At 55.2% G+C, this 20,537-nt stretch overlaps 4 protein-coding genes across 12 annotated transcripts; 2 read left to right on the forward strand and 2 right to left on the reverse strand.

The window, feature by feature from the left end:
• The first annotated feature begins 338 nt into the window (after nucleotides 1-338).
• Ciao3 (cytosolic iron-sulfur assembly component 3) lies at nucleotides 339-9,314 on the forward strand. Of its 2 annotated transcripts, none has more exons than XM_036197101.1 (11): nucleotides 339-431; nucleotides 1,560-1,655; nucleotides 2,883-3,026; nucleotides 3,282-3,414; nucleotides 5,169-5,303; nucleotides 5,661-5,779; nucleotides 6,548-6,677; nucleotides 7,359-7,431; nucleotides 7,724-7,861; nucleotides 8,188-8,345; nucleotides 8,481-9,314. In XM_036197101.1, the coding sequence occupies exons 1-11, from the start codon at nucleotides 366-368 to the stop codon at nucleotides 8,717-8,719; spliced, it is 1,431 nt and encodes a 476-aa protein (XP_036052994.1). In that variant the 5' UTR covers nucleotides 339-365; the 3' UTR covers nucleotides 8,720-9,314. The 2 variants fall into 2 exon arrangements, with proteins under 2 accessions (XP_036052994.1, XP_036052993.1); XM_036197100.1 differs by lacking the exon at nucleotides 339-431 and adding an exon at nucleotides 468-847.
• Haghl (hydroxyacylglutathione hydrolase like) lies at nucleotides 9,307-12,151 on the reverse strand. Of its 7 annotated transcripts, none has more exons than XM_036197108.1 (9): nucleotides 12,048-12,151; nucleotides 11,537-11,742; nucleotides 11,187-11,251; nucleotides 10,985-11,102; nucleotides 10,790-10,898; nucleotides 10,605-10,708; nucleotides 10,311-10,412; nucleotides 10,066-10,145; nucleotides 9,307-9,737 (listed from the first exon to the last, which is right to left on the reverse strand). In XM_036197108.1, exons 2-9 carry the CDS (start codon nucleotides 11,639-11,641, stop codon nucleotides 9,569-9,571), a joined length of 852 nt encoding a protein of 283 aa, XP_036053001.1. In that variant the 5' UTR covers nucleotides 11,642-11,742; nucleotides 12,048-12,151; the 3' UTR covers nucleotides 9,307-9,568. The 7 variants fall into 7 exon arrangements, with proteins under 7 accessions (XP_036053001.1, XP_036052999.1, XP_036053000.1 ...); XM_036197106.1 differs by having other exon boundaries at nucleotides 9,307-9,808; XM_036197107.1 differs by having other exon boundaries at nucleotides 10,103-10,145; nucleotides 10,605-10,898.
• Nucleotides 12,152-12,570: 419 nt separating this feature from the next.
• Nucleotides 12,571-16,840, forward strand: Ccdc78 (coiled-coil domain containing 78). The gene is made up of 14 exons (XM_036194677.1): nucleotides 12,571-12,585; nucleotides 12,650-12,826; nucleotides 13,042-13,158; nucleotides 13,242-13,328; nucleotides 13,561-13,671; nucleotides 13,956-14,044; nucleotides 14,154-14,232; nucleotides 14,318-14,443; nucleotides 14,697-14,872; nucleotides 14,999-15,080; nucleotides 15,236-15,315; nucleotides 15,782-15,848; nucleotides 15,919-16,019; nucleotides 16,110-16,840. Exons 1-14 carry the CDS (start codon nucleotides 12,571-12,573, stop codon nucleotides 16,219-16,221), a joined length of 1,419 nt encoding a protein of 472 aa, XP_036050570.1. The 3' UTR covers nucleotides 16,222-16,840.
• Nucleotides 16,323-18,021, reverse strand: Antkmt (adenine nucleotide translocase lysine methyltransferase). 2 transcript variants are annotated; one of them, XM_036196738.1, is made up of 5 exons: nucleotides 17,780-18,021; nucleotides 17,344-17,448; nucleotides 17,121-17,261; nucleotides 16,756-16,806; nucleotides 16,323-16,601 (listed from the first exon to the last, which is right to left on the reverse strand). In XM_036196738.1, the coding sequence occupies exons 1-5, from the start codon at nucleotides 17,942-17,944 to the stop codon at nucleotides 16,371-16,373; spliced, it is 693 nt and encodes a 230-aa protein (XP_036052631.1). In that variant the 5' UTR covers nucleotides 17,945-18,021; the 3' UTR covers nucleotides 16,323-16,370. The 2 variants fall into 2 exon arrangements, with proteins under 2 accessions (XP_036052631.1, XP_036052632.1); XM_036196739.1 differs by lacking the exon at nucleotides 16,756-16,806 and having other exon boundaries at nucleotides 17,780-17,954.
• Between the last annotated feature and the right edge of the window lie 2,516 nt (nucleotides 18,022-20,537).

Genomic DNA, 20,537 nt, shown 5'->3' on the forward strand with positions numbered 1-20,537 from the left:
GTCCTTGCTTGGGTCCTGCACCAAGATAATGAGTAAGACCCGGATTTCCACCCCAGTGTGATTCGGGAGAGATTCCGACTTTAGCGTTCCATTCTTTGCATTCTTTGTCTACACTACCCCCATACACCACCACTGCCCAAGGGAGGCACGGAAAACGGACTGCAGTGGAACTCGGTCCTTTGAGTCCGCGGGGCTGAGCGTCCAAGGCCTCCAGCAGAGGGCGCGCACCCTTTCCAAAGCTTGCCCACGGGGAGAAATGAGCATGCGCCGGAATTTGCGTTTTCCGGCAGAGTGGCGGAACAGTCCTATCGTTTAGTGTCATTTTGCGACAACCCCATGCGACGCTCAGCGGCAGTGAGGCTGTCATGGCGTCGCCCTTCAGTGGGGTACTACAGCTGACCGACCTGGATGACTTCATCGGGCCGTCTCAGGTGGGCCGGCCAAGGGCAAGTCGCTCCGGAGGAGGGGCCGGGCCTGGCCATGCGCAGCGGGAAACCCCTCCTACCTGTGTCTTTTCCTGAGCAAGAGACCCGACCCGGGGCCCAGGGTCTCAGTCAGTCTGCTTCCCTTCTTACCAACACAGACAACTGAGGCCAGGGAGAGCTGGGCAGCCAGCTACTGGACCCCAAGATGTCCAGGAGGGATTTCCAGAAGCTATGGGAGTATTTAGGGGCGACAGGAAGACTTAATGTTACAAGAAAAGTGAGGGTCCCCAGTGTCACCTAACTGGTGATGCAGAGACATGATTGAGGCTGGACAGCCTCCACACACTTGTGAGACATCCGTTCCCACCTCCTCTCAGAGCCAATTTGTTCATCTCAATGGAAGAACCATGTTGAAGGGACAGGTGAGAAGCCCACTTGGGCCACTCACTAATGTGTTCTTGACCTTACCCTGAGGAAGATACAGGGGACTCCAGACAGCCACACCTGAAAACAGGAGCTGGTGCCCTTTCCTGGTATTCCTTTGTCCCCAGAGCTAGTAGTTCTGTGGTCAAGTCCCATGACCTATGGAAGAGAGGCTGAGCTGCCACATAGGCAGGATGAACTGGGCATCTTGCCTGACACTGGACATCCGGAAGGCCATCTCCTAGAAGGCCACCAAGGTTCTGGAGGCAGTAACAGGAGATGTCACGGGGAGGGGAGAGACATGAAGTTTCATCTGTGGCAGTGGGTTGGAGGTGACCTCCAAGATATTCCCAAGGAAAGCATTCCTGTCTGGCCATGGCTTCTTGACACACTGGCCTCTGGTGGTGTGCTGCTATCTGCACTTAGGAAGGACGGGCTTGTCAGGGTTTCGGCAGACTTTTGCTTGCATATAGAGTTAGCCTCAGTCTTCATGCTGATCTGGACCTAGAGAGTGAGTGACCTTGATGATATCCTCACCTTGTGCAGAAAAGGGTGGACAGCCAGAGCTCAGCATGGCTTCAGTGGCAAGGAGGTGGTGGAACTGGCCTCTGGAACTCACTCAGTACAGCAGCCAACCATCCCTGAGGCCCAGCATCCTCCAGAGTTACCTTCCCCTAATAGAGCCTGGTTTGGGGTCTCTTCCTGGTGTAGAATTGCATCAAGCCTGTGAAGGTGGATAAGAAGCCGGGAAGTGGAATAGCCAAGATCCACATCGAAGATGATGGGAGTTACCTCCAAGTGAACCCAGTAAGGAGCCAGAGGTCTCACCGTGTCCCTACTGGGGGCTGGGGACTGGTGGGGGTGGATATGAAACATACCTCCTCTGCCTCATCCATTCACAGATGTGGCCACCCTGAAACCCCCTGCATCTCTCCCTGGTCACAGTCACTGACCATGGGGAGCTGGGAGGGTGAGTAGGGATGCCCAGGTTGAGTGGACAGCCTGTTCTGTTTGGCATGGGGCCCTTTTGTGGAGATGGCAGATCCTCCCCACCTTCCCCTGCCCCTACCTCCAGTAGCATAAGATTTTCTGGTTTGGCCCCTTAAGCCCCTCCTTTTTTTTTTCTTTAATTGAAAATTAACCCTGACTAGCTGTCCTTTGTACTCTAAAGAGTCCCTTCAAAATCCCATGCACCACCACATAGAGACTTGATGCCCAGCCGTGGAACACTGAGTAGGGGAGGAACCTTGGAGGAACCTTGAGAATGAGTGTGAAGATCCCTGAGAACAGTGAAAAGCAGGATAAAGCTATGACAGCTTTCTGTCCACAACAGTAGCCCTGTGACACCATAGCACCAGCTAGACCCCAGCGCACCAGGAGGCCCTGGTTCTCAACAAAGGGTCTGTCCCATGGCTGGAGGGACATCACTACTGGGCTGTACTTTAAGGGCAAGTGGCCTCATCTTTACGGTGCTGCTGCAGCCCGGGTGTGTAGGCCTTGGGTCTCTTGCATGGATTAACCTCAGGTTGGGACATTGGTGTAAAGCACAGGTTCAGAGAACAGTTTGAGGGACTTCTAACCCTCTAGCCTTACTCCTCTGGTCAGTTGGGACCCCTGTAGCTCACCTGGCCCTAGCTCAGACCATTCCTGCATCTGTAGGAGGGGTGAAGGGCTCAGGCTGAGTTTATTCTACTGTGATGAAAAAGGAAAAGTAAATAAAAATGAAGAGTGGCTGGCAAATAAACCCCAATCAGTTCTCATGCTGGTTGTTATTGGTGTGAGTGGAAGTCAAAAGGCTACTTAGAGCTAGGTGGTGGTGGTGCTTGCCTTTAATCCCAGCACTCAGAAGAGGCAGGTAAGCAGATCTCTCAATTGGAAGCCAGCCTGGTCTATAGAACAAGTTCCAGAACAGCCAGGGCTACACAGAAAATCCCTGTCTCTAAGAACCAAAAAAAAAAAAAAAAAACCTGCTTGGAATGAATGTCCTGCCCATCCCCCACAAGACTTTCTGCTCCAGATTCTGCTCACCTGCAGGATGGAAGAACCCAGAAGCTGGAGAAGGCCAAGGTCTCCCTGAATGACTGCCTGGCATGCAGTGGCTGTGTTACTTCAGCAGAGACCGTGCTCATCACCCAGCAGAGTCATGAGGAGCTGCAGAAGGTTCTGAATGCCAATAAGGTGAGCAGTGGGGACCAACCTCAGCAGCCTACAGCGTACTTCATCAGGGGAAACTCAGCTGGTCCACCTGCCTGGCTTCCAGTGACTCCTGCATCTTTAGGTTTCCTCTGACACTAAGTGTTAGGGCTGGGGCTTTGGGTTGGGTTCTAAATGTCAGCATGGCTGACTGTGGTGCAGCTGATGGCAGCTCACTGCAGAGGCTGGCCTCTGACAATCTGTACAAAGCCTGCACAGCCAGAGACTCTTGCATTCCAGGTGGCAGCACCCGGTCAGCAGCGGCTGGTGGTCGTTTCTATCTCACCCCAGTCCAGAGCATCGCTGGCTGTCAGGTTCCAGCTGGGTTCCTCAGACACTGCCAAGAAATTAACTTCATTCTTTAAAAACCTAGGTAGGTGCAGAACCTTGGGTGAATGAGGGCGGCTGGTATCGGGACTCCTCCTACCCCCAGGGAACTTGTCACTCACCCTGAACTGAACGGTAGGGACACTCTCCCTGGTTTGACTTCAGCTTGAAGTTTCACTTTGGTGGCTGAGGTCAGGACCTCAGGGGAGAAGCCACCTGAGTCCTGACTTTGTACTTTCATTGACTGTCACCCGTTACCTGGGTGTTTTTACAGTTACTTGATTCTTTTGGATCCTGTTGTTAGTGTTTGGTTTTTGGAAACTAGGTCTCAGATGGTCTGGAACTGATCCCCCTACCTTCACCTAGCAAGCACTGGAATTACATGCCATGCCCCCTTTGGTCTGGGGGCTTTGGTTTTGTTCTTTGGTGTTTGGTTTTTGAGACAGGCTCTCACTTTGTAGCCCTGGCTTGCCTTGACTTCATTATGTAGTCCAGGCTGGCCTCAGACATACACTCCTCCTGCCTCAGTTTCCCTATTACTTGGATTACAGATCTGTGTTACTGTACCCAGCTTCGGTTACTGTTTGTTTTTTGGTTGGTTTTGTTTGTTTGTTTTACTTTTTTACATGTTTACGTATTTATTTTGGGAGTGTATGTGTGGCCACAGGGCCGTTTTCAGGACTTGGTTCTCTCCTTCCACTACTTGGTTACAGGCATTAAACTCTGGTTGTCAGGTTGATAGCAGGGACCTCTCCTTGCTCAGCCATCTTACTGACTCCATTACTGTTTCTCAGGCATGGTGTCACGTCTGTTGTGTTCTGCCTTGGGTCAGCTTTGGCTGACCTCTGTGCCAGGAGCCAGGGTGGAGGACGACATGGGTGTTTTGAGAGCCCCCTGCTAAACTGGGGTCCCAATACCAAGTGACCAGCAAGCCCATCCGGGGAAAGTGGCATGGGCATTCATGGTGCCACCTCCACAGAATGCTGCTCCTATCTGTTAGATGACCTGGCAGTTTATTGTCCACCATGACCAGGAGTCTTGCAGGGAACACCTATTGATAGGCAAGCACCCCATGCTTTTGTGTGACACGTGTGTATCATGAGGTCTGACCCTTGCTGTGGTATTAGAAGACATCCTCAGTCCCCTAGGTCCTAAGAAAAACCGGCATGGGAGCAGGTGGTTCTGAGAAGAGCACCCAGTCCCACATCACCCTAGGACAGTTCCCAGTCCTAGGGAGGATCGAAGAGTCAGGAGCGTAGTCTTCCACTGGGGTCCTGCAGGAGCCTCAGCTTCTGGCTTAGGGAAGGCAGGCAGACATCTACAACATCTCCCTGTGGCTGAGAGGATGCTGAGACATGTCTGCACAGCCCATGCAGGGGTGCAGCAGCATGGCCAACAGTGTAGCCCTCAGGGATGTAGTCATAAGGAGGAGGCTGTTGGATAAGGCAGAGATCTCTGTTCACACCACAGGTTGGACGGGAGGAGACCAAAGCATCTAGTGCCAAACCCTACTGGTGTAAAAGACTTAAACACATTCAGGATGGTGCCAAGGAGAGTCCATTCTTTAGGAATTCACTAGAAGGGCAATGGCGGGGCCACTGGACAGCTCTGGGGTCATCTACACAGCAGGTGCTATACCTGGAGCCCCCATAGAAATGGCATGCTATGGTAACACTGGGGCAGAACCCTGCTCATGGCCTGTGGTCCACAGTATTGCCCGACTCAGGACAGAGGTGTTCAGCTGCTAGTTTTTGCCATGGTTAAGGCTAAGGCACATGTTCATCTTCCATTGCCTCCCAGGGGTACACTTTGTCTTCGATACTGCCTTTGCAAGGAACTTTAGCCTTTTGGAAAGCCAGAAAGAGTTTGTGCAGCGATTCCGAGGGCAAGCCAACTCCAGAGAGGCCTTGCCCATGCTGGCTTCTGCCTGCCCAGGTATGTCCATAGCTGTATGGCTGTTGAATTGAAGTTAGTGTACTGACAGCTAGACAAGGGAAATGGGAATGATGGGGAAGGGTATCTTAGAGAAGCGTAGAAATGTCAGTACCTAGGAAGTGCCTAAGGCCCAGGACATCACCTGTAGTCACCAGTTCCCATTAGTGATCACCTAGGTGCCAGCCTTCCTCGTGACAGTGATGGCAGGAGGAATGTCTTAATGCCACAGTAATTTCGTCTATGATTCGGTCCACCCCCAGAATGTCATGTCACTGCCAAGAGGAGAACAGCTGTTTGTGAACCACCCCCAGGCCTGCCCTATGCACATCTCAGACCTGTTTGTTCCTTTTGGCTCAGGCTGGATCTGCTATGCTGAGAAGACACATGGCAACTTTATCCTCCCCTACATCAGCACAGCACGGTCCCCACAGCAGGTTATGGGCTCCTTGGTCAAGGACTTCTTTGCCCAGCAACAGGTAAGAGGACTGGGCATCCCCAGGTAACATAATGAGGAATGGTCAGCTGTGACACAGGACTAAGAGATGGCCTGCTGGCTGGCTGGCTGGCCACTGATCCCTTGCCTGTGACCATGGCACCTTCTAGAGGTATCTCGGTGACTGAAACCTAATGGTAGCTGCCAGTGGAATAAGCTTGGCCTCAGTATCAGTCTTGCTCAGCTGGTCTGTTACTACCTGGGCTGTCTTTTGTCGGGCATCAGGGGGCCCAGTTCTGAGATAAAGGCACTTCTCACATCTAGAGCTGGCTAGACTCCACGTTTAGGGAGCAGGATACCATGGGCTAGAAGCACACCCCACAGGCTGCTGGGTGAACAAATCAAATATTACCTGAGGTCATTTCTAGTGATTCCCCGGACCCAGACTGAAGTCAGCCACTGACAGAGGATGAGGAAGGGAGCTGGCTTCCGTCGTACCTGAAGCCACCAGCACTGACAGCAACCCTGTGCATTCCCTTGGCATGTGCATGGCCACACTTCCCTCGAGTCTATGTTGTTTCCACTGTGACCTGTTCTTTCTTTCAAAGGCAGTGAGAGCCTCTCTCCTCTGCTGCCACTGGCTGTTAGGGACAGAAGCAGGAGAGGAAATGTGACCCTGGTCATGTGACGGCCAGTGGGTGTGAATAACTGCACAAGTCATGCCTGGCAGTCATCTCTGCCTCACACTTCAGCCGGGCCACTTCTGAGCTTGGCTTAGATGGGACTGAAGCTTTCTATACTCTCTTTGTAGCATCTGACTCCAGACAAGATCTACCATGTGACAGTGATGCCCTGCTATGACAAAAAGCTAGAAGCGTCCAGACCTGACTTCTTCAACCAGGAGTACCAGACCCATGATGTGGACTGTGTCCTTACAACAGGTGCGGTCATTATGCATAACTCTACCCCTACTGTCTACAGAGCTCCCCTAGAGCCAAGCACTAGAGTTCAGGAGACAGCAGGGACGTCCCTCGGTGCTTCCCAGGATCCTGTGACCAATGGAGACCCAGTATCGAATCCTTGCTGGTTCAAAAATGAATCACCGGGGTGGTGGTGGTGGTGGCGGCGGCGGCGGCGGCGGCGGCGGCAGCGGCGGCGGCGGCGGCGCGCGCCTTTAATCCCAGCACTCGGGAGGCAGAGGCAGGCAGATCTTTGTGAGTTCAAGGCCAGCCTGGGCTACCAAGTGAGTTCCAGGAAAGGTGCAAAGCTACACAGAGAAACCCTGTCTCAAAGAAACAAAAACAAAAACAAAAAAAGCAAGAAGGTCTTAAAAAAAAAAGTGAGTCTTGAGGGCAGGCAATACCTCAAGTCTACTTCCTGTGGCTCATGTCTTCACCCCACTTCTAAGTGGAGTAGCCTGTCTCCCACTTAAGAAATAAACTGTCTGGGAGGCTAAACAACATGCCATGGACTGGCAGAGTAGCCCTGGCTCCCTTACAATGCTGCAGACAGGAGTGCCTTCCACTGGGCCTCCCACCACAAGCAGGAGTGAGTGTCCCTCTGGGGACACAGACATCTCAGCATTCTGAGGCCAACTGAGCATGTGCTGTGGTCCTCTGCAGGAGAAGTCTTTAGGCTGCTGGATGAAGAAGGAGTCTCACTCTCAGAACTGGAGCCTGTGCCCCTGGATGGCTTGTGAGTTGTTGGTGGGGACTGAGAACGTTTATTTGGGATCAGATGCTGCCTGTGGGGTGGGGCAGTGTCTTGTCCCCTCCTTTCTACCCAGGCTGCCTCTGGCCGACTCCAGACCTCCCCACAGCCTGGCTGGGGCCCAAGAGTGGCTGAGTTACAGTGTCAAAGCAGAGCCTGCTCTAGAAGCCATCTGAGCTTCCCAGGGCCACCATAAGAACAGTTCTTAAGGTCTGGCTACAAGAGACCTCAGCTGTATTGAGCCCCAGCCTCCTGCACTGACCTGCCCCTCTCCCAGAACCAGTAGTGCGTCTGCTGAGGAGCCCACCAGCCATCGGGGTGGAGGCTCAGGAGGCTACCTGGAGCATGTGTTCCGGCACGCAGCCCGAGAGCTCTTTGGAATCCATGTGGCTGAAGTTACCTACCAACCCATGAGGTTAGCAGGCACTGAAGTGAACTTGGGGGGAAGACCCCTGGAGCCCTTCGCACATGTGTGTCTCCTCCTATGAGCATGAGGTGTTGTGAGCAAGCAGGCCAGAGCACTCGCTCCTCAGCAGAGACCCTGAGCCAGAATTAGCAGGTGCCTGGCTTGGGTACAGCACCTGGGGGTGAGGTTACGGGGTGGGCCCATGGATGCAAGCTGTACCCCTTCTCCGTCATCCCTCCCCTGCCTGCAAGCAGCAAAGCCAGAAGGCTTCTGCACCTGGGCAGGGACAGGTTTGCATGGCAATGTGCAGTTTCACAAGCCCTCTACACTTTCAGGAACAAGGACTTCCAGGAGGTGACGCTAGAGAGGGAAGGTCAGGTGCTGTTGCGCTTTGCTGTGGCCTATGGCTTCCGCAACATCCAGAACCTTGTACAGAAGCTGAAACGAGGCCGCTGTCCCTACCATTACGTGGAAGTCATGGCCTGCCCTTCAGGTAGCTCCTCCTAGCACAGCAGCTTGCCACCAGTGGAAGGTGGAAGGGGTTGGACAGGAGGGGGACATGTCCCCTCTCCACACCCGGGACTTGGGGCTAACCCTGAATCCCACCATGCCCTGTGCTCTGCCACAGGCTGCTTGAATGGAGGGGGCCAGCTCAAGGCTCCAGATATGCAAGGCCGGGAGCTCCTCCAGCAAGTGGAAAGACTGTACAGCATGGTGAGGAACGAGGCACCCGAAGATGCACCTGGGGTCCAGGAACTGTACGAGCACTGGCTGCAAGGTGAGGGATCCGAGCAGGCCAGCCGCTTGCTGCACACGCAATACCATGCTGTGGAGAAGACCAACTCAGGCCTCAGCATCAGGTGGTAGGAGGCCTGGAGAGTCTGAGAGCCCCAGGGGCTAGCACCAAGACACCAAGGAAGACCATGTGGGTATCAGCAACAGAGAACACACCAGAGACCTTCAAAGTTCAAGGAGAGCTACAAGGATGAGTTGGATTCTGTGCTAAAGTGGGTCACTAGCTGCACATGTCCTTGGCAGTACATGACCTGCGTGCCTCTGGTTGGTAATGTCTCCTATGGCCTATGCACCTCCAGATTTCATATTGAGCTCTGCAGGGTGTGAGTACAGGCAGGATTGGGGTAGCCAAGGAGGCTAAAGGTCCAGTGAGGTTCCAGAATCTCTCCTACTGGCCCAGAGCCATGGGCATACTCCCTGCCCTGCCCTCTGGCTGTAGTAGCCTAAGTATGAGCCGTTTTGTTTCTGTGGCTAACCCCTAAAGCTACAATGTATAGGGCAGGTATCAAGCTGAACCTAGTGGGGCACCTGGTCCTCTAAAAACTGGCTGTTGTCTGGGCAGTCAGACAGCACCAAGCCTGTATGGCTGTGAGAACTCCATAGGTTGTCTCTCACCCAGCCTCACCACTAATAAACAGGTCTGCACCTCTGGAAGCATCTCCTGTGTCTGGCACCACACTGTGCCTTTTAAAGTTTTATTCACCCTTCTCAGTCCCCAGACATGTATGTCTCAGGGCCCACAACAGCTCCTCCAGGGAGTCCGCTTGTGTGGCCCCTGAGCAGCAGAGACAAGGAAAGCACCATTTGCTGGTTCTTTAAAGTGGGGTGGCAGGGCCTCAGAGGAATGTTCTGGAGGCCAGAGTTCCAGTCAGCTTGAGATCAGGAGAAGGGGTGTGGAGACAAGCAGCCTCCCCACATGGCTCATTTTTCCTGGGGTGTACTCAGAAGCCCCCACTGCAAGGCCAGGAGTGCCCGAACCTGGGGCTGCGGTGGCTCCAAAGCAAGCTGGAAGCGTGCTCGCTCCCTGCAGAGTACCTCCAGGACCTGGGCTGGTGCCACCTGGCCTGTGAACTCACGAACTGGATCCTCTCTGCAGGGAAGAGTATGCTGGGGAATTGTGGGGCTGGCCAGCTGCCTATGGGGGTGGGGCCAAGCAGAGCACTGCATAGAAGGAAGAGGGCCCTTAACAAATGCCCTTCCCTGATGCCAGGGACAGTCAGCTCAATAAATAGTCCCCAGATAACCTCCTAACTACCCAAATGACTGCCAAAGAGGCCCCAAGGATGCCAGCTAGTCCTGAGACTGCTCCACGGGGACACTCGAGCTGGCAGTGCACATGGCCTCATGAGGCTGCCCCATGCACTGGAATGGCTCAGGCCCCACCACAGGAAGAAGGCCCAGGATACAGCCATACTTACGTTACCCTCAGGAAAGGGTTGTACAAGAGCTCCTCACCCAGTGTCGAAGGCACAGTAGGTATATCGTCGTCATCCCTCTTCTGCAAAGAGCACAGGCCCCTGATTACAGCTGGGGTCCAGCAGCCACAGGGAGATTTAAGGTGGGTGACAGAAGGTCTGCAGCAGGGCAGACTCCAGACTTCCCCCAAACTTCAGGAAGACTACTCCTGCCTCCGCCCCTGTGGTGGAGCCAGAAAAGGATGTACCTGGGCCCAGGACAGCTTAGCTCGCACGTGGTCATTGCAGGGCTCCACTTTCTGCGCAAATTCAAGATTGTTCAGTGTATGCTCATGACCACAGAACACCTTCTGCAAGAAGAGGGAGCTCAGTGAACACACATTGCCCCAAGTCCAGGAAGGGACAGGCACTCATCCCTAACCTAGCATCCAACCCACCCTGGTCCACACCAGCTTTACCAAAGCAGGATAGGTACAGAAGTACAGGCTGTACCAGGAAGAAGTTCAGTACCAAGCATGTGGACCCCACAGAGGCTCTCTCACCGTCTGGGGTGGCAGGGTACCCAGGATCTTGGTCAAGCTCTGGTACATCTGCTGTGCAGTGTCCTCCAGATGCCAGCCACAGCCTGCCACTGACAGAGCATCCCCTAGGGAGGAAAGAGGGTCAGAAGGGGGTAGGGAGGGCACAGTGAAATTGCATAAGTGGATGAGTCCAGGCTGCAAGGTACCAGAGAAGAGAGCTGGTGGGTCCGGGCATTCATCCTCCCACAGGAAGTAGCTCATGTGGCCAGAGGTGTGGCCTGGCGTCAAGAGGCATCGTACATGGATGGCCCCAAACTGTGATGGTGAGGCATTGGACCTGTGAGGGCTGGAAGGCAAGCCCGGGCCAGGACTCTCCCCACCCCTTCTGGGTGCATGCTCACCCGAAGCTCCTCCCCATGTGCCAGCCTGCGGGTTAGCGCACAGATGCGCTCATCTGCTCCCATCACCGCCAGTCCCGGCTGCAGGTGCACCAGCTCCGCATTTCCACGTGTGTGGTCCCTGTGGAAGAACAAGGGCTTGGTCAACTCAGGGTGCTAGTGGAGGAGTCTGACTTAGGCCTTGGCACACACCCTCCTTACTCACCAGTGGTGATGGGTGGTCAGCACTGTGGTCAGAGACACCCCCTCGCGGCCTGCAATTTCCAGCAGCTGGAAAGAATGGAGTTGTAGTGCCGTGCCGTGGGCTACCCATCCCGTACTGGGGCACTAGGTTCAGGGCTTAGTTCTCCAGGCAGGCCCAGGACTCAGGGCAGCACGGGTTAGGGGAGATATCGGGCAGACAAAAGTACTGGGGCACCACAAACACCAAAGGTAGCTATAACTTCAGGGGAACCCAAAGATAATGCACCAACTGTGAAGTAAAAATATAGGGGGTCGGGTCTGCTCCAGACAGAGAGGTAGAGTCCCTTGATGGCATCCTTTGTCGGTCCTCACCCTCTTGGGCACAGCCACGTCCACAGCCACTGCCTCCCGTGTATGCTCCTCAATGATCAGGTACATGTAGTTGTCCTCAAGTACCGGGATGACTTTGACCTTCATGGTCACAGACCTCAGCCAGTCCTCACCTTCTCCAAAAGAGGCACCCCAGCCTAGTGAATCCCTCCTCCCGAGATGCGCGAGGCAGGTCAGACACACACACACTGGGGGTACAAAAAAAAAAGAGCTGCTCTGCTGCCCAGGAGCTTCTCAGAAGACCCACTTTAGCGCCAAGACCCAAGACTCAGGTGCCGACGGCCCTGCCCACCTCAGACCCCGCCCCTTTGCCCCAGCTTCACCTTCCCCCAAAAGCTACACAGCATTGCGGCTTCCTTCTAGCTCCGCCCCCTAGTTCCGGTAGGCCCGCCTTCCTCCACAGACCCCGCCTCCCCCCACAGACCCCGCCTCTCTCAGCTACAGGGAGACCCCCAAGGCCTGGGTTGACCTCATTTCCTGCTGTCCTTCTCACCCACACATGAGCCGCCAATCTAGCGTCCCTGCCAGAGCGTGGCCGCTGCCAACCACGCTCCCCTACTTCCCCCCGACGCGACCCTAGGTGCAGCTGAGATCTGACGGGAAACGCAGGAATTGCGCGTGCGCAAAAGGGAATCCACGCACGGAGAGGGCGCAGTGTAGTGAGCATGCTCCATCCCAGTATCAGGCAGGACATCTATCTCCTCAAGTTATCCTTCCTGGTGCCCAGGCTGAGCTAGCTCGCGAAGTTCACTGTCCCTGATTATGCCCGTTTCTCTCAGACGGAGGGTGGTAGGGTGTATCCAGCTTGTTCACCTCCTGGAGTAAGTTCAGCTGACACAGGAAGATATGCAAGAGTCTAGAGTTATGAATCCCTACAGGAGGGCAGGACATCCCATATAAAGACAAATAGTGCCCACAACTGCAGGTACAGGTTTAGCATTATCATGCCCTGCTGGATCCAGCTGACCTGAAATAAACGGGGTAGCTGACTGTATTTCCCAGATGACATTGGGCCCATGAAGGAGTGGAATGTGAAAGGAGCTGAGCACTCTCCCCCTCTTCGTAAGCACTGAACGGCCTTGCCCTTCCTTGTAGGCAGGATGGGTAATCTCTAAGGTCAACAGAGGCCTTGGCAACACTGGCAACACTCACAGCAATAGCCGGGAAGCAGGCCACCACCAAACAGGTCTGGGGCCAGAGTTCCTTTCCCTTATGGAGGGTGTGGCAGCCCCAGGCCCCAGGCCAGGGGCCCCACTTCAAGTCACAGAGAATGTAAGTCTTCCCAGGACACTGACGTTGCCTTGGGGTCCTTCCTTTCCTTCACAGACCAGAAGGGATGAAGTCCCTGGATGCCGTGTCTGTTCCTGCCCAGGGAAAGAGCTGACCTTGTTCAGGAGAGCTGAAATATCTCTATAAGAGCAGGGTCCACAGCCCAGGCTGGAGACCCACCTAAATGTGTGTGTGGTGGTGGTGGGGTGCCTTCCCAGGTTGTTCCAGGAACTGAGGACTGGTTGCCAAGAGTTTCTGGACACCCAGCCTGGGCTACCAGCCTGGAGACAGAGTATCAGACAGATGCAGAGCTGAGTGAGAAGCAGCGGCTGCAGGTGGCTGTGGGGCTGTGGGGTTCTGGTAGGAGCAGAAAGCCCATGAAGCCACTGGCAGCATCTCTCACCCTGGTTACCCACAGATTTCCAAGGAGCTAGTCGATCTTCAGATTGCAACCCATCACCTTCGTGAACAGCATGAAGCTGAAGTCTTCGAGCTGAAGAAGGAAGTGAGTTGCCAAGCAAGCTATGCGGGTCAGCCTGAGTGCATTCAGGAACAGAGTGCACACCCAGGACAAGCACCATAAAGAGGTTCAGGTGCCTGGGAGTAGACACACACTTTGTGTTTGTGGGCTTTTGCCTGGTCCCTGTATATGTGCCCCTGCACATGCCCAGGTGAATACCTACTTGCTCTGGGTGGTCCAGCAGATAGATATTCCTGCTCACCCTTGATGTTCACAGGTTCTTCGACTGGAAAGCCGGGTGCTAGAGCTAGAGCTGCATGGTGACTGCAAGGGACATAGAGTCCAACCAGCAGCCAATCCAGGGCACCACCAGGTACCACCACAAGAGGTCAGTGGAGAAGCCCAGGCCTGAACGTGTCACCTACCACAGACTCCAGGTTACCATGAGAGCTGGGCAGGGTACCACCACAGGGGCAGTGAAACAGGTGTCTGCTGCTCCATCCCCTCCCCTGCCCTCCCCTTGCTCCCCCTCTAACCATGAAGGTGCCGCCCAAGCAAGACAGACTCTCTGAGCCTGAGAGCATGAACTACGTGAGTGCACAGCCACCTGGCATAAAGGTGGCCCGCCTTGTTGGGGGCGGGGGATTCCAGAGTTTGATGTCCCTTGCACAGCCATCGGGAGGACAGCAGAAGCTGCAGGAAGAATTGAAATGGGTCCTGGAGCATCACAGAGTCAGGCAGCAGGCGCTGGAGACACGAGTGTGAGTCTCATCTCACCTAGAACCAGCAGAGCCCAGTGGCCAGACAGGTCCTCCTTCAGGGTGAGGGAGTACCTCATCGTGGTCTAGCTGAGTGTGTACGTGTTTCCAGGGCAGTCCTAGGCCAGCAGTTGCAGGGAGCCCGAGAGGAAGCCAGGACAGCTGGTCAGCGCCTGGCTGCCCAAGCCATGGTGAGTGTTTACCCACCCTATGAGCCTCCAGATGTCGCTGGAGGGAGTCCTACACACAGAATAAGAGCCCCTTGTACACTCCCAGGTGCTGTCTACCTGTCAGGGTCAGCTCCGGCAGGCTGAAGCTGAAAATGCTCAGCTGCAGTTGCAGCTGAAGAAGTTGAATGAGGAGTATGCTGTCCGGCTGCAGCGCTATGCCAAAGAGACAGTGGTGAGCACTTAGGTTCTGTGGCGGTCGGAAGTGGCCTCTGAGTCTTGAGTGCAAGCCTGGCCTGGATGTGCTGTACAGTTATGGGGAAACGTTGTGGTCCCAGGTCCCTGCACAGCCAGCTGGGGTAGGAGGTGAGGTTAGATCCAATCAAGTGCCACCCTACCCAACTCAAGCCCAGCTCCTCCAGCTTGACTGCCTAACCTAGTCCAAAGCCAGCCCCAACCCTAGCTCTGTCCTACCCAACCTCCTCCAGGAGACTGCCAACAGCACAGGTCGGGCAGCCCTTCAGACGTTCCTGGAGGCCACTCTGCAGGACATTCGGGCCGCACACCGAAGCCGGGAGCAACAACTGGCCCAAGCTGCCCGGACCTACCGCAAGCGCCTGGCAGATCTGAGCCGGGGGCAGGAGTTGCTGCTAACCACCTGCAGGTGGGCTCCACCCTGACCCAGACACTGGGGGTGGGGTGGCCCCACATGATCTACATTGTGGCTTAGCATGCTACAGGAGCAGTCTCAGGCGCAAATAGATCCCAACAGGGCACATGGTATTCCCAGGGCTACCTTTGCAACAGCCACGGACCTGGAGCCATTACCCATGCACTGGGCCACTGAACTCAGCCACCAAAGGGAGAATGAGGTAATGCTGGGGCCCAGGTGCCCTGTCCCTGCTGCCTGAAACTGCCTTGAAGCCCAGAGGCCTAGCACTCCCCCTAGGCCTCATCCTAAGCTCAGAGCCTTTGAGCAGTTGGCCTTGTTCAGTCAATCAAGGGAACCCACCATGTGCTTCTCCAGTACGGCAGACACAGGACACTGCTGCAGCACCCTGAGAAAGGACCTGGGGAAAGTTCCAAGGACAGCAGCTCACAGCCACTGTGAGTGCCCTCCTGTTGGTGTAGGGGAGGTCTAGGAGTCAGGCAGAAAGCTGCCCAGCCTTCGTCCATTCTGCCAACCCTTGCTGCTAGCTAGGATTCTCCTATCCCTGCTCTGGGCTATCTCAGTTTGTATGGGGGACACTGGTAATCATAGAAAAAGATGGGTGGCAGCTGCATTGTTTAGAATCTAATAGGTAACACTTGGGTTTGGTGGGAGCCGACAGTTGTGGGTGGCATGGCCAGCCCTAGCTTTGGGCCTCTCCACCTGCTGTATAGCAGGCAGGCACTGGAGACAGCATCTCCCAGGGTCTGGAGAACCTAACAGACAAACTCTGGGGGAGAAGACACCTAGTAGAGGGTTCTCCAGGCACAGATGCTCCAGAGCCCCGGGCAGTGCCATGCTGTCCTAAAACCACACAGCAGGCATTATGCCTGCCTGGAGACTCCTGCCCTCCTCTCCTCACAGGGCCCTGGATACTGCATCCTGGGCCCAAATCCAGAAGAAGCTGCAGGACTTCTCCCAGGACACCCAGGTAGTGGGCAAGGAATGGTGGGGACCCCTCCCTACGCCCTGCCGTGGCTCATGGCTCATGCCTCCACCAGGCAAAGCTGGAACGAGAGCGGGCACAGCTGATGGTCCGAGCCACCATGGCAGAGCAGCAGCTCTCTGAGCTACAGGAGTACGTGGACCAGCACTTGGGCAGGTAGGCCGGGTGTGACCCCAGGGCCCTAATCTAGGTGGAAGTGAAAGAACCCATGGCCAGAGAGGTGATTTGTCTGGTCATCCCAAACAGGTACAAGCAGGAAATCCAGAGACTGAGGAAGTTGGTGAATACAGGAGACCGCCAGGGAGTAGAAGCTATGCCTTCCACGAGGACCCAGCGCCCAAGGACCCGGAGTCACTAGCTAGCTAGTCTCCCAGAGACTACAAATCAAACCTCTTCACAGCCAGGATGGAACCTGCTGCACACCCCACCCCACAGAGTGATTCCTGGAACAAACCAGAGTCGGGATTGAAGCCACAGAGTCTTTATTGTATCTAGTCGGCCAGCCTGTCAAACAAGGGTCCCAGGAATGGAGGTAGAACTGGACTCTGGGACAGCCTTGGTGGATACCCCACAAGAAGACACAGCTGGCCCAGTACCATGGACATCATAGGCCCAGACTCTGTCCAGGCCCTCACCCACCACAGCTACAGGCTGCCAGGTGGGAAGGGGGAAACGTCCAGATACCACATGGGCCCCTGCAGGTAGCTCTCCTTGCAGCTTGTCCTCCAGCAGTGGAAGCTGTAAGGAGAGAACAGGAGGAAGGAGGGCACAGGAGCAGGTAAGGAAAAGCTGCCCATCCAGCTGGGCCCAGGACCTATTCCAGCCCTCAGAGCAGCCAGGAGCCAAGAGTGTGGCCCTGACCTCCTAGCAGGACAGCAGACCCAAGACCTACCACACTGGGGGCCAGGAACACAGACACATTGTGACAGTCTCTGAGGCTCACCTGTGGGAAATAAAGATAAAGGCTGGAAGGCATGGGGTCACTGATTTCTGGCCTCCAGCCCACCCAGGTATCAGTGTGGTAGCATTCAGAGCATGAAACCCGGGAGATAAAGGTATCAGGAACTGGGTTTGATCTTCAGTTCTGCATAAACTTGGTCTGATGGTACAGGCCTGTAATCCTAGCACTCAGGAGGTAGAGGCAGGAGTTCAATGTTATCCTAGGCTATATAGTTTATTTGAGATAGTCCTGGCCTAGAGATCTCGTCTCAAAAAAAAAAAAAAAAAAAAAAGATAAAATGAAGTTTGATAAGTTACCTTCCAGAGATCCTTTCGATGGTAGCAGACACTCCCAGAGCAACCAGCCCTCCAGGCATGCAGCCGTGCAAGTCCCACAAGCCACGGGTTCAGCTCATAACCCACAGCTGGACGGAGACCACATTGGTGGGCCGCCAGCACCTATGAGAGCCGAGAGTGTGGGACCTGGATGTAGGGAAGGGGCCACCACGGGAGGGGCAACGAATAGACACACAGGCCTTACGATCCTGCCATCACCAGAGCCTAGATCCACCATTTTTCCAGAGCGGCCTCGCAACAGCGACAGTACGTGCTCAACCTGGCGGGCACTTGCGCCAACGTAGGGCACCTGAATAAGGAATTTGGTGGGCTGAGGCCTTAGATATCCGCCACACCCAGTGCAGCCCCGCCCACCCTCCAGGCACACCTGTAGCCGCCCCCACCCCACCCCCGCGCCCCAGTAATTCAATCCCAGCTTCATTTATATAGCCATGGTCATGACGCTGGCCCAGGCCCTGCAACATATTAGTTCCACCTCTCCGTACATCAGGTTAGGTCCGCATCATAATTGGTCCCGCCCATTTTTAAGAAGCACCTACTGTAACCTCGATCCCACCCACTGATCCATGCCTCGCATCAGTTTTGGTCCCGCTCCTTCTAAGGAAGGCCCCACATCGCACCTGCAGCCTCAGAGGCACGCGGCGGAAGCCGGGTTGCAGAAGCAGCGCCCACACGGTGTAGGCGGCCAACCCCGAGCCTGCCGCCGCTTGCAATAGCTCCAGCAAGCCCGGCCGCCTCTCGCGCAGTGCAGTCAACACCTCGGCCGGGTCGTCGTCGTGATCCATGGTTGAGAGACACGCAGTCCAGGGTCTTCCTTCCCAAGGCCCCCAGGCGGGAGCTGGAGGCGGGGCCTGGCGCCTACCCCAGCGGTTGCAGCGACCGCATAAGTCTATAGAGGCTGCGATCGGACGCCGGAAGTGGAAGGGGCCTGTGAGGCCAGTCCGTCACTCATTCTTCCCCCCCTAGCCGGGCGTGGTCCCTCCTGTAGGTTCCGGGTGATGGTATCGAGTCTCAATGACCCAGGAGATAGGCGAGCCTTACAGGGTATGCACCTCGTAGGTCTACGGTCCAAGTTCTACAGCGGCTAGCCTCTGGGTCCACCCTGCAGACAACTATACGGAATCTCAGCTCTGGAGCCCCCTGAGGCCATACTGCTCCTGGCACGCAGTCCCAGGTTAAAGCCAGGGCCACTATAATTGGAAGTGATTCTCCTCATGCGTATTCTGCTGACCAAGACTTCCTGAAAGCCTCCCAAACACCCAGAAGCAACCACGGAGGACGTCCTTCCAGTCCCTCCGACAGCGACGACAACTAGGCGGAAAATAGAGGGTGTTCTGGGGTCGAAGGAGAGGGGCGGGCAGATACAAACAGATGTTGGCTCTTTTTTGAGTGTGGAGGGAGGGGGCCGGATGTGAGAGGCTGGGTGCTGGCAGCTGGCCCAGCCTAGGGTGAAAGACAGCTCAGGAGCCCGGAAGCTCTCCTTCCTTCGAAAATAAAGGGTTGAGTGACTCCTAGTAAGGCCCTGCATGTAAACAGACAGAGCCTTGAGTCAATCTGCTGGACCCCGAGCACCTACATTAAAGCTAAATGGCCATGAATGTCAAGTCCTCCTTGTCTGTGTCCAGTCCTGACCTGCTGCTCCTCAGCTATCTCTCGTAGAGCTGGTGCTGACTTCTAAATTGAGCATGCCCAAGACCACCACCCTGTCCCCCGGGTGCAGAGTGTTTTCCTCCAAAACAGTCTGAAGGACGGGTGTCCCAAGGCAGCAGAGTTTGTGTATTCTGTGGAAAGAGGCTCTACTCCACCCAGCTCAGAATCGAATTGTCACCAGCAGAACTGTAATGGGGCCCTCCCACACACTAAATTCTAGACAGGGTTGCTTGGGCACAGCTATTCTTATCTGCTGCTCCTGGCAGCATTCGCACGCCTAGAGCACCCAGGAAGCCCTGGCAACTTCACCTGACTGGCACCCACACAAAGCACTCTGATCCTCAGTTGCCAGGGCTCTACTTGGAGGTGTCTCTGGTCCACACAGGCTTTCCCAGGCTAGGTCCTGTGATTTCAGTCCACCTGCTCACACACACCATTCCCTTTGCTGTGTCTGCTGCCACTTTTAGGGCCTCATCACTTGTTTCCTAGTGCAAACATGAGGCCACTGGCCCAGTCTTCCCCACACCCAGGTGGAAAGGTGCCGGTCTAAGCCCTTAGCACTTCCTGGAGTTTGGGGAAATGACAGCAAGTAGCAGGGAGCCAGTCCAGAGGCAGAGGGTGGAAGAAAATGGTGTGACCTGCTCTTCAGGAGTGATCTCTTACCCTCATCACCCATCCCATTCCATAAGCAGGCAGTCTAAGTAAAAGGAGCATGCTCTCTGCCCACCCCTAGCATATGCACAGGTGTTATTTAAGTATCTGCCTATAGACATTCCAAGGTAGCCATTCCAGGGCCTATGTAGGGTGTGGCACAAGAAGGTACCTTCACTGGCACAGTCGGCGCAAGGAACCATATGTCTGGTCCCTCGCCCAGCCTGTTCCTTACCAAAGAATGAATAGTCAGTCCTCTGGGACTGATGATGGATGAAAGCCTTAAAGGGAGGGCACGCGAGGATAGAAAGCCATTTCTGGAACTCCACTCCCACTCCACTCAGCACTGGAGCTGATGGTTTCTCAGAAGCCATGAAGCAGAGGTGGCAGGAATCTGCTTGGCTGGGGCCTGAGAAACCTAGTGCATACCTCACTTAAGGGCCTTCAGGCTGTAGGCTTTGTCTGTCCAGGGTCTCACTAGCCCTTTACAAAATAAAGAGGCCCAGGAGGAAGGCAGGGATGGCAACAATGGGGCCAGTGGCGGGAAACAGTCCTTAGAGACCCCATTGTGCACTTCTCCCGCCGGAAACGAACCAGCAGGATCCTGCCGTGGAGACCCCACACCCTGCAGGCTCTTTGCCATGTCTGGATGCTCAGCACGTCGCAGGGACCTCCGGACAGAGGGGCCCATTCTTCCCCAAGGGCGGGACCAGGCCAAGGATGACTGTATGGCTCACAACGACCACGGAAGGGAATGGCACACTGCCAGACTACAGCACCCCTCCCTAACAGACCCCGTTCAGAGCTGGAAGTGATGTCTGTCTGCTTGCTCCCCAGGCCACCTAAAGAACCCCAATCAGCCCAAGTCTTGAGAATTGCAGCACTTCCTCTCTCAGCCAAGAGCACCTCGGGGGTAGAGGGAAATGGGCTCACGGGTCAGCTGGGTCAAGAGGACAGGCAGGCCAGGGAGGGTTAGGAGGGCAGCAGAGGGAGAGTAGGTAAAGTGAGGCAGGAGCAGAGCTGGGTGTGTCACAGAAGACCAAGTCTACAGTGGCTGGTGTGACCCAGGTCATTTAG

The sequence above is a fragment of the Onychomys torridus genome, chromosome 8, assembly GCF_903995425.1.
Source record: "Onychomys torridus chromosome 8, mOncTor1.1, whole genome shotgun sequence".
In the NCBI taxonomy this organism is placed as follows: Eukaryota; Metazoa; Chordata; class Mammalia; order Rodentia; family Cricetidae; genus Onychomys; species Onychomys torridus.

Bases quoted from the DNA above. Each gene is read 5' to 3' on its own strand.
- Haghl (XM_036197103.1), bottom strand. From the start codon at position 11,641: ATGAAGGTCAAAGTCATCCCGGTACTTGAGGACAACTACATGTACCTG. The intron at 11,103-11,186 runs GTGAGTAAGGAG...GTTCTTCCACAG, and splicing joins CTGACCACCCATCACCACTG to GGACCACACACGTGGAAATG. The intron at 10,146-10,310 runs GTACATCCTTTT...TGCTCTTTGCAG, and splicing joins CTAAGCTGTCCTGGGCCCAG to AAGAGGGATGACGACGATAT.
- Ccdc78 (XM_036194677.1), top strand. The intron at 13,159-13,241 runs GTGGCTGTGGGG...GGTTACCCACAG, and splicing joins GTGAGAAGCAGCGGCTGCAG to ATTTCCAAGGAGCTAGTCGA. The intron at 15,081-15,235 runs GTAATGCTGGGG...GTGCTTCTCCAG, and splicing joins GCCACCAAAGGGAGAATGAG to TACGGCAGACACAGGACACT.
- Ciao3 (XM_036197100.1), top strand. From the start codon at position 743: ATGATTGAGGCTGGACAGCCTCCACACACTTGTGAGACATCCGTTCCC. The intron at 3,415-5,168 runs GTAGGTGCAGAA...ATTGCCTCCCAG, and splicing joins TTCATTCTTTAAAAACCTAG to GGGTACACTTTGTCTTCGAT. The intron at 5,780-6,547 runs GTAAGAGGACTG...CTCTCTTTGTAG, and splicing joins ACTTCTTTGCCCAGCAACAG to CATCTGACTCCAGACAAGAT.
- Antkmt (XM_036196738.1), bottom strand. From the start codon at position 17,944: ATGGATCACGACGACGACCCGGCCGAGGTGTTGACTGCACTGCGCGAG. The intron at 17,449-17,779 runs GTGCGATGTGGG...TTCCTTATTCAG, and splicing joins GCGTGCCTCTGAGGCTGCAG to GTGCCCTACGTTGGCGCAAG. The intron at 16,602-16,755 runs GTAGGTCTTGGG...CTCTCCTTACAG, and splicing joins TGTTCCTGGCCCCCAGTGTG to CTTCCACTGCTGGAGGACAA.